Source organism: Hippopotamus amphibius, chromosome 10 (genome assembly GCF_030028045.1).
Source record: "Hippopotamus amphibius kiboko isolate mHipAmp2 chromosome 10, mHipAmp2.hap2, whole genome shotgun sequence".
NCBI classification, from domain to species: Eukaryota; Metazoa; Chordata; class Mammalia; order Artiodactyla; family Hippopotamidae; genus Hippopotamus; species Hippopotamus amphibius.
In genome coordinates, this window is record NC_080195.1 from 29,522,049 (window position 1) to 29,541,186 (window position 19,138).

The 19,138-nt window shown below is 38.3% G+C and overlaps 1 protein-coding gene across 1 annotated transcript in view; it reads left to right on the forward strand.

Moving 5' to 3' along the window:
* The window catches only part of BAG4 (BAG cochaperone 4), a 29,021-nt gene that overhangs the window by 1,620 nt on the left and 8,263 nt on the right, over positions 1 to 19,138 (forward strand). The window contains exon 3 of the mRNA XM_057697669.1: positions 15,263 to 15,370. Within this exon, the coding sequence (XP_057553652.1) occupies positions 15,263 to 15,370 (108 nt within the window). The remainder of the gene's footprint in view (positions 1 to 15,262; positions 15,371 to 19,138) is intronic.

Below are 19,138 nucleotides of genomic sequence, written 5' to 3' on the forward strand. Positions count from 1 at the left end.
GCTTTGAATCACGGATAATCCGTGTTGGAAAGCACCTCTACGTGGGTTGTTGTGATTTTAACGGTGACTGCAACGTAAATGTCATCACAGCGGCCCTATTTTACGATGAAAGAACGGCTGGCTGTGAAAGGTTAACTCAGTTAACTCATTGTATTCGGACCGGAACATTTTATTCTGTGTCGTCGTGCCGGGAATATACTTCTGTTTTGTTAATGCAGAATTCTTCGTAGAGAATTTTTTTTAAAGTGTACAATTTGATTTTTTTCCTCATTAATAACGTATTATGGCAATCCCAATCTCCCAGTTCATCCCACCCCAACCCCTCCCGCTTTCCCCACTTGGTGTCCATATGTTTGTTCTGTCTTCGTAGAGAATTATCGTTATACGGTGGGGGCACACGTCTCCTTTGCTTCAGGAAATATAGCATCCTCATTGGTTGAAAATGTGATAATGAAATTTCCAAACATTGCTGGTGGGAATGTAAAATGGTTCAGTGCTTTGGAAAACGGTTTGGCAGTTCCACAGAACGTTTAAGCATACTGTTAGACTGTTACTCAGCAAGTCGGCTCCTAGATATATACCCAAGAGAGCTGAAAACATGTCCACATAAAAACTTGTGCACGCATGTTCACAGCAGCGTTATTCATAATAGCCAAAAGGGAAAATATCCCAAATGGTCATCAACGGAAGAATTGATAAAATATGGTATATTCATACAATGAAAGTATTTAGCTGCAGAAAGGAATGAGGTACTGAGACATTCTACAAATGGATGAACCTTGAAAATGTTACATGAATGAAGACCACATATTGTATTATTCCATTTATATGAAATGTCCTGAATAGGCAAATCTGTAGAGAGAAAGATTTGTCGTTGCCAGGGACTGGGGCCCTGAGAATGTTGGGGAAGATAGATAAGGGTGTGGGGTTTCCTTTGGGGATGATGAAAATATTCTGGAATTAGTGCTGATGATTGCACAACTCTGAATATATTAAAACCCCCTGCATTGTACACTTAAAAAGGGTGGGTTTTATGGTATGTTATATCTGTAAAAAAATTGTATGAGAAAAAAACATGTAGTGAGAGATTAATTGCAAAGAAAGGTCCATAATTTCTGTGTGTAAATCTGGAATAAGTAGCCGTGGGACTTCAGTGCCATGACAGAGTAGAGTGATGAAATGCCTGGCCTGTAAGTAGGCAAACTAGACAGAGGCTCACTTGAAGGGAAAGAGAAAGGACTGCTGAACTGACCACTCTGCCTGGGCTTGCTGTGTTATCAAAACAAGAGTGTTTCTGGGTTAAGGTTGTAGAAGTTAAGATCTTAGTATTGTGCAGGGAGTTGTCAGGTATGGTGGAGTACAGGTGTGTGAACAGGGTGGGTGATGGTGCTGGAGGGGTTGGGGATAAAGCTGGAATGTGTTGGGCGTTTGTAAACCATTTCAAGAGTCTATCTTTCAGGCTGATGTTTCTGAAACTTGAAAAGTATTGGGTGATAATTTCTTACGCAGCAAAAGATAAACATGTCACATGTGTTGCAAATGTTTTTTTCTACATCTGTTGTCTTTTGACTTTATTGTGGTTTTTTTACCTATAAAACATGTCAGACTTAAAAAAGCCAATAAAAGTGTAAGAGCCTTTTAAAACCTTACTCTTTAAAAAATGGGGGCCATGGGCCAGAAGCTTCAGTGTCGCTTGGGGGCTGTTAGAAATGAAGACTCTCTCCTACTCCAGACTTACTGCTGCTGCAGTTTAACGAGATCCTCAGGTGCTTCATATGCATGTTGATGTTTGAGAAGCCTTGCTCCACAGAATTGACTATATTGAGATAATGTTGCACTGAACCACTACAAAGGCTTGACTTTATTTTAAGGTATTTAAATATGGCATGGGGAAAAAATGGAGAACCTCTCCCTGTTTTCTTTGTTTTCTTATTTTGTTAGCTATACTCGCAGCCCTGCAGTTTGCTTCCGCCACTAGCAGCATATGCATCATCTAGGAGCTTGTTGGAAATGCTGTATCTCAGGCCGTGCCCCAGACCTGCTGAATCAGAATGTGCATTTTAACAGGATCCCTGGGTGATTTACATGTTCCTCCAGAACAAGGCAACCGAGAGTGTTGAGATGGAAGCCGGAGGTGGCAGTCTCTTATAACCTAATCTGGGAAGGGATACGCCATCACTTCTGCTGTATACTATTGGTTATAGAGACCAAGCCTGGTACAGTGTGGGAGGCAGCTTCACACGGGTGTGAATACGGGAGACAGGGGTTGTTGGGAGCCCTCTTGGAGGATGGTTGCAACGGGAGGTTTTGGGGAGACAGCTTAGTGAGGCTCCCAGATTAGGTCAGAAAAGAAATGACAAGGGCATGCGTCTGAACAATGTTTGAACGTAGACAGGTTTTTTCCAACATTTTATTGTAAAAATTCTCAAACATATAGAAAAGTTGAAATTGTATGTGAATACCCACGTATCTAGCACCTAGATTCTGTGGTTAACATTCAGTGTTTATCACATCTGTCTATTGTATTTTTTGAATGTGTTTCAAAACAAGTTACATAGATTCAAAAGACATTTTCAAAGGTGTGTATCAATTGCAAGTGAGGGTTGCAGGAGAAACAGGTGATTCTGAAGTTTTAGTATTTCATAGGAATAAAGATTTCATAGGAATAACAGGGAAGAGGAACTTGTTTTCATGGGAAGATATGGTTTAGTTTTGTACCAAAAGAACTAATGACTGGTTAATAGAGGAGATTAAAAAAAATACAAAATGCAAAGATTTGGCAAGGATTTATGAACTGCCTTTATTTCGTTCCTGCTGGAAGCCAGTTAGTGACGGTGATCACTACGTGCTAGGCTCTGGAGTCAGTGTATGCGATTGATTAGAGAGACATCTGTGATTTTCTGTTTTTGTTTTTTTGGTGTGCAATTTTAACGTCTGTGGCATCAAGGAGTTGTTGTCTGTGGGAACAAGGCAGTAGATGTGGGGCTCAGGAGGGAGACAGGGGATGGAGTCATCACATGGAAGCATAAGTGAATTACCAAACCTGGTTATGCTGCCGGGGGGAGCTTTGAGATCTAGGATGGGTGACAGAGAGAGAGGACCCAGAAGAAGACAGTGGGTGAGAATACTAGGATAGGAGGGAAGTCAGGATGTGATGTAGGCCAAGCCAAGCCACAGTTATTTTGCAGATAAGTGATATGAGAACTAAAGAGAAGCAGTTGGATTGATAATTAAAGAGGTATTGCCAATTTTAGTGGTGGGAGTTTAAAATAGTATTTAAGTAATGAATGAGGGGTTTGGATGGAAGACAGGTGGTGTAAACTGTTTGTAAATGAGTAAGTGGTCACTTGACTGGGAACCAGGATTGAGGGAAGAATTTTTAGGATTAGGTGGGTTGAGGATGTTTGTAAGTAGAGGAGAGTAACGTAGTAGATTGAGAAAAAAGATGCTAACAAAAGGATGGAATATGGCTGGGAGAGAGGCGGGTTAAGAAGTGAGAAAGAGCTGAGCAACCTCTTCCAAGCTAGAGGGGTAGAAAGTAAGCTTGGAGCTGGAGGGCAGGGACATTGAAGGCCTCCCTAGCTCTTGGCATCCTTGTTGATGAAGTAGGAGGCTAGGTCATCTGAGGGTGAAGAAAGTGGGATGGGATACCCTGGAAACTCGATATGGTGAATGTTTGAAGCAGGTGCTGGGGGAAAGGGAGGCAGTGTAGGGAAGCATGGAAGAGACCCAAATGAGATTAAAGCTGAGAATTTTGTGACGATGGCCAATACAGGTGCATAAAGTGCTTTTTAGTGATTTTGGAATATATCGCTATAAAAATAATCTGTAATGTATTTTTCTAATAATTTTTGTCTAATTCTTATGAAACATAGAAACAGATTTGTAACTGGATCTTAGATAGTACCAGCACTACTGAGATTCCTCTACTGTTAGATGTGTTTGGGCTGGGGTTATTTTTTGGCAGCATGGTGGCAAGTCACTTTGTAAAGTTAACCATATATCTACTTCTTATGCGACTAGATAGTTCTACGATAAATATGAAAGGAGTTGACTCCAGCCTTCATCTGAGATTTAGGTATTTCTTCTCAAAAGAGAAGAAAGTAAATAAATTTATCATGTTCTTGCATAATTTTAATCAAATTTCCTTTGTCACAGAAACTTTAATTCACATTATTTCCACTTGTGAAAACCTTTTATCATATTTGTTTAGTTAACATCATCTTTTATCATCACCTTTGTCTCAGTTCAGACAGCAGATAAAAAATTTGGAAAGACTGAGGCACATGATAAAATTGGCAACTTGGTTTATAGAACAGCTGTCAGCTTCAGCCAGCTTCCTGTGAAACCAAATGCTATTTCTTAGAATAAGTGTCATGTTAGGAGGGCCTTGAGCTGCAGACTTTCATTGTTACTGGGGATATTTTTAGATTTGTTCCATTTTGTCCAAAAGGGGAAAAAAAGAAAAAGCAAAGGCAGTCTTTTAAATCGACTTAATAAAATTAATAATTTTTACTGCTTCATTGAGGACATTCTTTTTTATGTAAAAATTATTATATATATTTACATATTGTAAATTTTACCGTTTTTAAGGTATAGTTCTGTGAGTTTTGACAAACGCATGTGGTTATGTAACCACTACCACAATCAAGGTATATTTATTCATCTTTAAAGAAAGGACAGCTAGGATAAGAGGGAAGATTTATTTTTACTCATATCTAAACTCCATCAAAATTACAGAAAAGGAACTGTGTTTCTCATTGTTTTTTAAAGGATTTTTATGAGCACATTTGCATAACATACATGTATGTATGTATACACATATATATTCAATATTTTGAATGTCTCACTCAGTTGCAGTCATTCTTTTTATTGCTTAAATGATCCCATATTATGCCAATGGGAGCCCCCTCTTCTTGGTTTCTAAGTCATTTTGACATGACCCATTGATTTTTGACAGCTTCCTTGATTTCTAGTATGAAATGTGCCAGGCTTATTGTATAGTCTGTCCCAGATGTTATAATCAGCCATTCCTTTAAGAAACCTTCCTTTTTTTTTTTTAAATTGGAGAGTCAAATTTGGATTAACACAAATATGAACTCATTTATCTTTCCATTTTAAAATACTTATTCAAAAATAATAATAATAAAATAAAATACTTATTCACAATACTGTAAATCAACTACACTCCAATAAAAATTTCTTTTAAATACTAATTTTATATAACTGTCCACTGAAAAGGTCTGGAAGCAATGACCACACCATAGCAATCAGTACACCTAGCACGCAAATGTAACTTCTGTACCAGTTATTAAGCTATTGGCCCTCAGCTTCAAACACAGCACTGCGGTGCTGGCTCTGAGATGCAGGATCACGAGTCCACAAACATTTCTCTTTGCCACTTGCCTGCTATTTGGTTCTGCCCATAAGGGGCACTAGGTTAGAGGAGGGGAGAATGAACTTGCTCCTTCCTGTCTGCTTGCCTCCCACTCCTGCCAGTGCCAGCCCAGCAAAGCCCTTCAACCTGGAGGCAACAGCAGGCAGCAGCAGTCTCCACACTCTTCTGGCTTCCCGAGAACTCCCTAAGAGGTACCAGCACCAGCTGGGCAGTGCCTCCTTGGTTCCAGCTTACACCAAGCCACTCTTCCAAGTTTCCAGGTTCTAATGACCCCAACCTCTTCTCTTTATTCCCCAGCCCCAGGAATTGAGGCTGTTTCCTGCAGTAACTGTCTTCTGTGTTACTTCCATTTTCTCTTTTTACCTTTTCAGCTAATACCCATTTAACTAATTTCCTAAATGAAATTCTCTTTTAAAAGAACTAGTATAGGTTCTGTTTTCCTGCCAAGATCCTGACATATACAGCTTCTAAATAAAACTTTCCAATTTTTAATTCTTAGATTGTATTTATTACTTTTCTCTTGTATGGAAAATCTTGGTTCCTAACAATATTAAGGTATACAAATACTTGTACATCCAGCAATAACATATAAAACAGTGCCAGCTTCCCCTCTGGCATGACAGTGTGAGGAGCTCTGTGGGCCCAGTCCTCAGTGAAACTGGTGAAAAATATTTTTAAAAAACAACCAAGTTAAAGTCCCTGGAAATAGTCTTAGGGAATTTAGCAAATGAAGAAACATTTATTTTATTTTTTAATTAATTTTTATTGGTTGCTTTACAATGCTGCGTTAGTTTCTACTGTACAAGGAAACACTTATTTTAGAAAATCTATTCAAACTCAGTCAAAACAGTGCGATTCTTTGCTATCCTCCACCTCTCCCACCCACCAATCCCCAGCTCAGTGAGACAGAAACTCCATTCAGCTGGAGCAGCAAATAACACAGGGTTCTTCCTCCCCCCAGGTCCCAGTCATCCTGGGAAGGGCAGCACATCAGCATTGTTCATCTTGCCCCCAGCTGCTGTTGCAGAGGCCGCATCCTGGGCAAGTGTGGCCAGTAGTGGTGGTTCCTACCCCTGCCCTGTCCCTGCCTGTGGAGTGGAGGCTTTACCTTGGGCAGGGCAATGGGGCTCTCACCACCCTTACGCTGGCTTGTAAGGCAGGTGGGCAAGTCTGAGGCTGCTGCCCTTTTACCCCAGGTGTTCAGCTCTCATAACAGGGGTGTCAGAGAAGCACACCTTTGTCCCCAACCCAACTGCAGAGTGTGGCTCCGATGTTTTATCTGGAGGCAGAAGCAGGTTGTTAAACTGGTAGCTCCTAATCTTTTCCCAAAGGAACTGACTTCATTTGCATCAGAATATGGAGAAGCTGAAGCCTAAGGATGTTCTCAAAAACTGTGGAGGTTGTTGTGAAAGGCAGTTGGGAGGAAGGAGATCAGTAGATTGGTTGCAGATGTAGACTAAACAGTAGGCAAGCTAGTTAGCTGGAGAGAACTAGGGAAAGAGATAGCTGGGATGAGCCTTTTGGAGTCAGAACACATCTCAGACACTGACTTTGGGAGGTGTCCCTTCCAAGGAACCCAAATTTGATTGGATCAGTTTGTGGAGCAATTTATGTCCCAGGGTCTTACTGAAGTAGTAGAGAAATTAAGTGGAAATTTGTGAAGCTTTAACTGCTAGGCTTGGTCAAGGAAACACACACACACACTCAGTGAAGAAATTAAAAAGCTGCATTAGAAAATGTTCACTTAATGCAAAAGCAGTAAAGGAAGAATAGAGAAACAAAACCAAATATGAGATACAGAAAACAAAAAAGTAAAGTGGCAGATGTAAATCCAACTATATCAGTAACATCAAGTGTGAATAGACTAAACAATCCAATCGAAGACAGAGATTGTCAGACTGAACAGAAAAAGAAGATCCAACTATATGCTGTGTGAGATAATAGAAAAAGTATATATTGGTCTCTGCCCCAGGTTCTTGGCACAGAGCTCCTGAAACCCTTGTAAATTCCTAAGTCATAAGAGCACTAGGAGCATCTTTTGTTCTGTTATTTGGTGTGTGAACCCACTTCCTGACACAGGGCTTCTAAATCCATTGTAGTTTCCTGGGTGATAGGAGTGTCTTTTATACTAGTGAGGCAACTCTAGTGGGTTTCATGGATGGCTCCTGGATAGGGCTGGTCACCAGAAACACCAACTCATGATTAGAAGCTTGGAATTTTCAGCCCCATTCCCCATTCTTTAGAGACAGGAGAGGAGTTGATCATGCCTGCATGAGGAAGCCTTCATAAAAATTCCAGTAGTATGGGGTTCAGAGAGTTCCTAGGTTGGTGAACACATTCACATATTGGGAAGGTGACATACCCAACTCCACAGGGACAGAAGCTCCTGTGCGCAGGACCCTCCCAGACCTTGCCCTATGTACCTCTGCATCTGGCTGTTCATCTGTAATCTATATCATAGTAAACTGGTAAACTTAAGTAAATGTTTCCCTGAGTTCTGTGAGCTGTACTAGCAAATAAATCCAAGAGGGAGGAGATCATAGGAACCTCTGATTTGTAGCCAAGCCAGACATAAGTTGTGGGTAACCTGGGGACCTACTACTTGCACTTGGCCTCTGAAGTAAGTGGTAGGTAGTCTCATGTGACTGAGCCCCTAACCTGTGGAATCTGATGCTACTCTAGATGCTAGCTCCACAATTGAGTTAAATTGTGGAACACCCAGCTGATATTGTAGAATTGCTTGGTGTGGGGGACCCCCACCACATCTGGTATCAGAAGTGTTCTGGGTGTGGTAATAGTGGGAAAGTAAAGGAGAATCATAGGAGTAGTAGGTTTTTCCTTCTCAGCTGTCTATAGGAGACATACTTCAGATTTAAAGATACAAAGAGCTTGAAAGTAAAAGGATGGAAAAAGAAATATGCAAACTGTAGCTAGAGGAAAGCAGGAGTGGCTATGCTAACATCATACAAAATAAACTTTCAAACAAAAATATTACTAGGGACAAAGAGGGACATGATAAAAAGGTCAATCCATCAGGAAGATATAACAATTATAAATATATATGCACCTAACAACAAAATGCACAAAGGAGAAACACTGAAATAAAGGGAGGAATAGATAATTCAGTAATAATAGAGGGACTTCCTTGGTGATGCAGTGATTAAGACTCTGCACACCCAATGCAGGGGGCCTGGGTTCGATCCCTGATTGGGGAACTAGACCCCACACGCGTCGCAACTAACAGTTTGCATGCGACAATGAAGGAGCCCGCAAGCTGCAAGTAAAGAGCCTGCCTGCTGCAACTAAGGAGCCAGTGAGCCACAACCTAAGGAGCCTGCCTGCCTAAGACCTGACACAACCAAATCAATAAATTAATTAATTAAAAAAAATAGAGATATCAGTACCCCACTTTCAATAATGGATGAAACAACCAGACATAAGATCAACAGGGAAATAGAAGATATGAGCAACACTGTAAACCAACTGGACCTATCAGACATCTATAGAACACTCAGTTCACCAACAGAATGTACATTCTCCAGGATAGACCATGTACTAGCCATAAAACAAATCTTAATAAATAAAAAAGGATAGAAATATACAAAGTATGTTCTGTGACCATAATGTAATGAAATTAGAAATTAATATCAGGAAAAACTTTGGGAAACTCACAAATATGTCAGAATTAAACAGTCCTAAATAACCAGCGAGTTGAGGAATAAATCAAAAGGGAAATTTAAAAAATACTTTGAGATGAATGAAGATGAATATATAACATAATAAAACTTATGAGATGCAGCTACAATAGTAGTACTTAGAGGGAAATTTACAGTCATGAGTGCCAGTGTGAAGAAAGAAGAATGATCTCAAATCAAGAACCTAATCTTCCATCTCAAGATACTGGAAAAAGATGAGCCAACCAAACCTAAAGCAAGCAGAAGGAAGAAAACAATAAAAGTAAGAATGGAAATTAATTAATAGCAAATAGAAAAACAATAGAGGAAATCAGTGCAACTAAAGACTGGTTCTTTGAAAAGATCAACACAATTGATGAACCTTTAGCTAGATTGACCCAGAAAAAGAGAAAACTCAAATTACTAGAATCATAAATGAAAGAGGGGACATTACTATTGATCTTACAGAAATTAAAAAGGATTGTGATGGTATATTATGAATAATTATATGCCAATAAATTAGGTACCTCAGATGAAGTGGACAGTTTCTAGAAAGATACAAACTACCAAAACAAACTCAAGAAGAAATCTGAATAGACCTATAACAAGTAAAGAGATTGAATTGGTAATAAAAAAAAAGTTAAAAAAAACCCAAAAAACTACCCACAAAGAAAGCTCAAGCCCAGGTGGGCTAGTGAATTCACTAGTGAATTCTACCAAATATTTAAAGAACTGATCCCTATCCTTCACAAACTCTTCTAAAAAATAGAAAAGGAGAGAACACTTCTAAACTCATTCTGTGAAACCATTATTACCCTGAGAGCAAAGCTGGGCAAAGGCATCACAAGAAAACACTGACCAATATCTTATGAATATGGATGTAAAAATTCTCAAAAACAAAAAACAAAAACAAACCCAAAACACTAGTAAACTGAATCCAGTGACATATAAAAACAATTATGTACCATAACCTAATAGGATTTATTCCAGGAATGCAAGGTTGGTTTAATATCTGAAAATCAACTAAGGTGATACACCATATCATTCAAATAAAAAACAAAACCCCTATGATTATCTCAATAGATGTTGAAAAAGCATTTGACAAAATCCAACACGTTTTCATGATAAAAACACTAGGAATTCAAGGAAGTTTCCTCAGCCTGATAAAGGGCATCTGAAACCCCCACAGCTAACCTCATATTTAATGATGAAAGACTGGATGCTTTCCCTTAAGATCAGGAACAAGGCAAGGACATCTGCTTTTGCCACTTCTATTCAGTATTGTGCTGAAGGTTCTAGCTAAGGGAGTTGGGCAAGAAAAAGAAATTAAAAGGCACATATAACCTATAAGTCTACGTGGAGTAGAACTGAGAGTGTCTATGGTCAGTTTATTTTTGACAAGGATGCTAAGACCATTCAATGGAGTGGAAAAGTCTACGGCACAACATATGGTACCGTGACAAGTGGATAGCCACATACAAAGAATAAAGTTGGACCCTCACCCCATATATAAAAATTAACTCAAAATAGATCATAGACTTAAATTTAAGAACTAAAACTATAAAACTCAAAAGAAAACATAGGAATAAATCTTCATTACTTTGGATTTGGCAGTGGTTTCTTAGCAAAAGCACAACCAACAAAAGAAAAAATAGACAAATTGGACTTCATCAAAATTAAAAACTTTTATAATTCAAGGGACACTGTCAAGAAAGTGAAAAGGAACAAAATGTTTGCAAATCATATACCTGAAAAGGGACTTGTATCTGGAATATACAAGACTGAACAATAAAAATATAAATAACCCAATTTAAAAATGGGCAAAACAACTATCTAAAAGACAGTTCTCTGAAGAAGATGTACAAATAGCCAATGCGCACATGAAGAAATGCTCAACATCGTTGGTCATCAGGGAGCTGCAAATAAAAATCACAGTGAGACCACTTTACACAAACTAGGATGACTATAAAAACAAGCAAAACCACAGGAAAAAACAGTTATTGGTGTGGAGATGGAGACATTCGAACCCTTATACTTTGCTGATGGGCATGTAACATGATGCAGCTTCTTTGGAAAACAAATGCCAGTTCCTTAAATTGTTATAGTTACTGTATGACCCAGCAATTCTACTCCTAGGGATGTAGCCAAGAGAATTGAAAACATATGTCCACGTAAAATAATGTTCGCGAGTGCTTACAGCATCATTATTCATAATAGCCAAAAGGTGGCAACAACTCAGATGCCCAGAGTGGATGAGCAAAATGTGGTATTTGTACACAGTGAGTATTTTTTGGTTACAGAAAGGAATGAAGTGCTGATACAAGCTACAACATAGTTGAACCCCAAAAACATTGTGCTATGTGAAAGAAGCCAGTCTCAAGATATCATATATTATATGATTCCATTTATATGAAATACCCAGAACAGGCAAATCTGTAGAGACAGAAAGTAGATTAGTGGTGGTGTAGGGCTGTGGGAATGGCAGATAGGAGGGTATAGCTAAAGGGAACAGGGACTTCTTCGGTGGCACGGTGGTTAAGAATCCGCCCGCCAATGCAGGGGACACAGGTTCGAGCCCTGGTCTGGGAAGATCCCAGGTGCTGCGGAGCAACTAAGCCTGCGTGTCACAACTACTGAACCTGTGTGCTCTAGAGCCTGCGAGCCACAACTATTGAGCCCTCGTGCCACAACTACTGAAGCCCAAGCGCCTAGAGCCCGTGCTCTGCAACAAGAGAAGCTACTGCAATGAGAAAGCCGTGCACCGCAATGAAGAGTAGCCCCCACTCGCCACTAGAGAAAGCCCTCCTGCACCAGCGAAGACCAAACGCAGCCAATAAATAAATAAATTTATAATAAATAAATAAAGGGAACAGTGTTTTCTTTTTGAGGTTTTGAAATTGGTGGTGGTGGTGATCATACATATCTCTATAGCATATCTGTGGATATACTAAAATCATGACTTGCACAATTTAAAGTGAGCAGATTGTACGGTAGTGAATTATATCTCAATAAAGCTGTTAATGCAAATAATAATACCAGTATTATGACTGAGAGTTAACTAATGGATGCAGTTTAGGTTTCTTTGCAGTTCATCTGGTCCTTAGAATATATTCCACTAAGGGTGTGCAGTCAAAGTAAGATGATTTAAAAGTCATTAGAAATAATCCTTTTTTCTCTATGGTTATGTTACCAGTTTGATGTTTAGTTATCTCATCAGTTGATTTTTCCTGTAGTAAAAAACAGCTCCAAGAGTTGTGGCTTACAGCAATGAATATTTATTTCTTGCTTACGTTCTGTGATGTCGCTGCAGTGGTTCATCTCCAGCTTCTGAGCTGGGTTCAAGTTTGTCCATGTGCCTTGTTCTGGGACTCAGGCTGAAATGACAGCTCCTATCTGGGATATGCTAGTCTCATAGTTGAAGGCAGGGGTCCAAACGGGTTACAAGAATTTGCATTCACTCCTAAATCTTTTGTTTAAAACCGGCATGGTGTCACATACCCATATTTGTTTGTTTTGCATACAAGGTTAACTTACATTTTTAAAATATGTGAATTTATACCTGTTCCTCCAATTCAAATCCACCATACATGATTCTTGTTCATCTTTCTCTAGTCAATATATTATCTTTTCTTTTCAGTATGAAAATACTGGTTCTCAATAACATTGCTCTGTTTACTTTATTTTACAGTACACACAAAATAGTTTAAAACTTAAAACACTAATATCATTACTGATAGCATTATATTATGTTTAACATTTCTTTGCATTTCTTTTACCTTTCGAAGATATACCACTAAGGATATCCATTCAGAAGACTGTTCAGGAGTTACTTGAATCTGTTATTTTTGTGTGTGGTTATCAATTTGTTAGTTTTTTTTTTTGTTTTTAAGATAGAATACAGTTTGAATTCAAACTAAAATTTCCACATAAATTTAAGGACTGTAGGATTTTTAATTTCATTATTCTTATATCACTTATCTCCCATGTGAAAATACTGTTCCAGTCACACCAACATAATCATTCATTTTCAACTGCAGTACCCATGCAACAGTCTCAAAACAACAGTACCAACAGTGTTGGTAATTATTAATCTGCTTACTGAAAAAATTCAATTGGGGGGGTCTACTGAGTATATCTCAGTAGGAATGTTGGTCAAATTACTGTGCTTTATGTTCACTTGAAAGAGTTTCTCTGTGAAGTTGTTTTATCAATTCAGTATTCATTGTTTTTTTGTTTTGTTTTGCTCTATTTTGGGGATTTAAAAATATTTCATTGTCTTTTATAATTATGTAAAATGTTCATAATTGTTCTAAAGTCAAATGTACAAAACAGAATGTATTTAAGGGAAGTCTGCCTTCAATCTCTGCCCCATAGTTTTGTTTTTTAACTTTTTATTATGGAAACTTTCAAACATTTGTAAAAGTAGAGACTAGTATAGTAAAACTCCCAGATATCCATCACTCATCTTTAGCAATTATCAGTTTATTGTTAATCTTGATTATTATATACCCAATCTTGCCACACTGTTAATTTTAGTAAGTAGGAAGATGGAGTTTGTGTTTAATTGCTGCTTTTTTCTTTTAAGTAACATATGAGATAAAATTATCAGTTGAAAATGAGGGGAAGGATAAGAGGATACTGGAGATTTGAGGGGACAAGAAGGTGAAACAGTTGTTCTGCAGAGTGGGGTGAACGTACTGAGGAAGTATAGTGTAGTTGCTAGGCAGTGCTGAGTGTCTGCTTGTGTGAAACCAGAGAGCTTGTGTTTCTCTCCACTGATATTTAGGCGAAATACAGATGTGCAGTCAGGGGATAATCGGGTTTAAACTGGGTTAGATTTTTGCAGGGTGAGTACACCTGAGGGAAAGAGTGGTAAGGGATTGAGGTGTTGGGAAGCTGAGTAAGGAAGGAGTGAGGACAGGATGGGTAGAGAGGCAGTAAAAACGTGTGGGGTACTCCAGAGGATCGGTAGAAAAGAACAGAAACCAAGGAAGTTCTGGGTATTTAGGTGTTAGTTCACCACTGCTGGGGTGAGTCAGCTTCAACTCCTGTCTTTTCACCTCTTTAATTAAGATTCAAATTCTTGGTAGAGAGAAATCAATTAATTAGTCAGATACCACTTAACCGGGGGGTGGGGGGAGTAAGTGGGGGACATTAATCAGGGGAATTTGCCTGATTGAGAAATTTGGTTGTTAGGATCTGAAGTTTGCTAGTTTCTGTATTGCTCTAGTTGCTATATTATGTAAAGGAGATGTTACTTGCCCAGCTTGTATAATGTCATGTGGAATAATTGCATGCTTTGAAAACAAAGTGTTATGAAACTGGTAAGTAGTGCAGTTAAGCTCAGATGGTGATAATTAAATTCTCAGTGACTACAACTGCCGGTGAATTTCTTCGTGAAACCATATTTGAAGATTTTAAGCTTAAAATTAAACTATAAAGCTCAAAGCAAAGCAACGCAACTTATGGGATAACAAATGTGTATATTAAAACAGCCTGAAACGTTTTGAGTTGATCTAGTCTCTTATCAGAGTGTATTGGCCTTATTGCAAATGATTCCGCTAACTTTTTGAGTTGAAGCGAAAGCTGTAGAGTTTAATGCCATAGCTAAATTTTCTCCTTGGAATGTTAATGATTCTACATAATTTCCTGATCCTGAGTTAGTTGTGGGCTACCAGCAGAAAGCTTAGCCATAGCAGAAGGTAGAGGGATGTGAAAAAACTAGGGATGTGGCCAGGAAAAGAAGTTGAGTGTTGAAGGTGGATGCATTTGAAGTAAAGTTTAGGAGTAAAATAGTACTTCAAATTCCAAAGTTGTTGAGATAGGTATTATATAACTCTTCTTAACAATGGCAAAGAGCTATAATTGTGCTGCACTAATTAGATTAGTAGTGATGGGTTAGTGATTGGAGAGGGATAAAGGAATTGAATGTCTCTGGTTTTGCTAATTATCTTGACATAGTGGATATATCATTTGTTATAATTGGCATAATGCACGAGAATAGTTAATAATTGCTTTGTTCTAGGGCAAGCGATTTACCGTGTATCTGCATCCATTTTAATAATGAGTGATTTTAGAGTGGGGTTCCATTGCTTTTTGTCTATTGCCTACTTATACCTTCCTCTGTCAGCTTTTCAGAATGATGTAAGGATGTTAGTAAAATGAATTTATTTTCCTTTTTTTTTCTTAGGAGCAGCCACCATATTCTAGCTACAATTCTAACTATTGGAATTCTCCTGCCCGACCTCGGGCTCCTTACCCAAGTACATATCCCGTAAGACCGGAAATGCAAGGCCAGGTATGGTCTAAAATTGACAGACTTCCTGAATTTTTTTCTTAATGAATCAATTTATTTTCAGAACCTGGGCAGATTTCATAGTAAAGGTGTGTGGGTTTTTGTTATATGATGCACTCTATCTTAATCATCTTAAATGTTTTTAGCTCAGAGATAAGGAAATACCTAGGCAGATGTTATCTATAGCAAAGATAGCTTGATGCATGATAGATTATTTCCAGGACCTGGAAACAACACATGCAAAATGTACTTATTTCTAAAAATTTGACCTTTTTATGGAGGTATAATTGACATATAACATTGTATTAGTTTCAGGTGTACAATGTAAAGATTCATTGCTTGTATACCTCACCAAAGTCCTGTTAACATCTATCACCATATATAGTTACAAATTTTTGTTTTCTTGTGATGAAAACTTTTAAGATATATTCTCAGTAATTTTCAAATATACAATACAATATGTAACTATAACTACCAAGCTTACATTACATCCTGTGATTTGTTTATTTTTTTTATTTTTTTTATTTTTTTATTTTTTTTATCATTTGCTATTCTTTTTTTTTTTTTTTGGGGGGGTACACCAGGTTCAATCAACTGTTTTTATACACATATCCCCATATTCCCTCCCTTCCTTGACGCCCCCCCCTCGAGTCCCCCCCACCCTCCCTGCCCCAGTCCTCTAAGGCATCTTCCATCCTTGAGTTGGACTCCCTTTGTTATACAACAACTTCCCACTGACTATTTTACAGTTGGTAGTATATATATGTCTGTGCTACTCTCTCGCTTCTTCTCAGTTTCCCCCTCACCCCCCGCCCCCTCCCATACCTCGAGTTCCCCAGTCCATTCTCTGTATCTGCTTCCTTGTTCTTGTCACTGAGTTCATCAGTACCATTTTTAGATTCCGTATATGTGAGTTAGCGTACAATATTTGTCCTTCTCTTTCTGACTTACTTCACTCTGTATGACAGACTGTAGTTCTATCCACCTCATTACATATAGCTCCATCTCATCCCTTTTTATAGCTGAGTAATATTCCATTGTATATATATGCCACATCTTCTGTATCCATTCATTTGTTGATGGGCATTTAGGTTGCTTCCATGTCCTGGCTATTGCAAAGAGTGCTGCAATAAACATTATGGTACAAGTTTCTTTTGGGATTATGGTTTTCTTTGGGTATATGCCCAGGAGTGGGATTACTGGATCATATGGTAGTTCTATTTTTAGTTTTGTAAGGAACCTCCAAACTGTTTTCCATAGTGGCTGTACCAACTTACAGTCCCACCAACAGTGCAGGAGAGTTCCCTTTTCTCCACACCCTCTCCAACATTTGTTGTTTCCAGACTTTGTGATGATGGCCATTCTGATTGGTGTGAGGTGATACCTCATTGTGGCTTTGACTTGCATTTCTCTGATGATGAGTGATGTTGAGCATCTTTTCATGTGTGTGTTGGCCATCCGTATGTCTTCTTTGGAGAAACGTCTATTTAGGTCTTCTGCCCATTTGTGGATTGGGTTATTTGCTTTTTTGGTATGAAGCTGCATGAGCTGCTTGTATATTTTGGAGGTTAATCCTTTGTCCGTTGTTTCATAGGCAATTATTTTTTCCCATTCTGAGGGTTGCCTTTTAGTCTTGTTTATGGTTTCTTTTGCTGTGCAAAAGCTTTTAAGTTTCATGAGGTCCCATTTGTTTATTCTTGATTTTATTTCCCTGATTCTAGGAGGTGGGTCAAAAAGGATCTTGCTTTGATGTATGTCATAGAGTGTTCTGCCTATGTTTTCCTCTAGGAGTTTTATCGTGTCTGGCCTTACATGTAGGTCTTTAATCCATTTGGAGTTGATTTTTGTGTATGGTGTTAGGAAGTGTTCTAATTTCATTCTTTTACATGTTGCTGTCCAATTTTCCCAGCACCACTTATTGAAGAGGCTGTCTTTTGTCCATTGTATACTCGTGCCTCCTTTGTCAAAGATAAGGTGCCCATATGTGTTTGGGCTTACTTCTGAGTTCTCTATTCTGTTCCATTGATCTTCCTTTCTATTTTTGTGCCAGTACCATACTGTCTTGATCACTATGGCCTTGTAGTATAGTTTGAAGTCAGGAAGCCTGATTCCACCAACTCCATTTTTCCTTCTCAAGATTGCTTTGGCTATTCGGGGTCTTTTGCGTTTCCATACAAATCGTAAGATTTCTTGCTCTAGTTCTGTGAAAAATGCCATTGGTAATTTGATCGGGATTGCATTGAATCTGTAAATTGCTTTGGGTAGTACAGTCATTTTGTGATTTGTTTATTTTATAACTGGAAGTTTGTACCTTTTGACCACCTTTACCCATTCCTCTCCCCCAACTCCGCTGCTCCACCTCTGGCAATCACCAGTCTGTTTTCTGTACCTACGAGTTGGCTTTTTAAATTTTTTTGTTTGTTTTTTAGATTCTACATATAAGTGAGATCTTATGTTATTTGTCTATGTCTCACATTTCATTTATCATAATGCCCTCAAGATCCATGCATGTTGTCCCAATGGCAAGATTTCCTCCTCTTTTTTGGTTGCATACTACTCCACTGTGTATATATCACATTTTCTTCATCCTTTCATCCACTGATGGACACTTAGGGCGTTTCCATGTCTTGACTATTGTAGATAATGCTGTGGTGAACATGGGGGTACAGATAGCGTTTCAAGTTAGTGTTTTTGTTTCTTTTGAATATATTCCCAGAAGTGGAATGGATGGATCATATGGTAGTTTTATTTTTAATTTTTTGAGGTACCTCCATACTGGTTTCCGTAGTGGCTGTACCAGTTTACATTCCCATCAACAGTGCACAAGGGTTTCCTTTTCTCAGCATTCTCATCTAATACTTATTTCATGTCTTTTTGAGAATAGCCATTCTAACAGGTGTGAGGTTGTATCTCATTGTGGCTTTGATTTGCACTTCCATGATGGTTAGTTATGTTGAGTACCTATTCATGTACCCGTTGGCATCTTGTGTGTCTTTGGAAAAATGTATATTCAGATCCCCTGCCCATTTTTTAAATCAGATTGTTTGATTTTTTGCTATTGAGTGTATGAGTTCTTTATATATTTTGGATATTAACTCTGTCTGATATATGATTTGCAAATATTTTCTTCCACTCATTGGGTTGCCTTTCATTTTGTTGATGGTTTATTTTGCTGTGTAGAAGCTTTTTAGTTTGATATAATCCCACTTATTTAATTTTGCTTTTGTTGCCTTTGCTTTTGTTGTTAAAAATTTTGACTTCTTATGAGAAATGTTAAATTTAAAATATTTCAAGCATTCTGAAAGAGTACATAAAATGTGAACTTTTTTTTAAATTCAGCTCCTAGCTTTGTCAGTTTCTAAGTTTCAGATTTTTAAAAAGAAGTGAAATGAATACAGTTGAAGCCCCATGTAACACTTGTTTCCATTTCCTGAAGTTATGTTTATTGTTTCATATGTTTTTATGCTTTTACTACTTGTATATGCATTTTTATAGTGTTACTTAACATGTTTTTAAACCTGATATGAGTGGTTTCATACTAGCATTCTCCTGCAGCTTGCTTTTATTTATTTATTTATTTATTTATTTAAATAATTAATTAACTTACTGGCTGTGTTAGGTCTTCCTTACTGCACGCGGGCTGGAGAGCAGGGGCTACTCTTCGTTGTGGTGCGCAGGCTTCTCATTGTGGTGGCTTCTCTTGTTGTGGAGCACGGACCGTAGGCACGTGGGCTTCAGTATTGTGGCGCATGGGCTTAGTTGCTCTGCAGC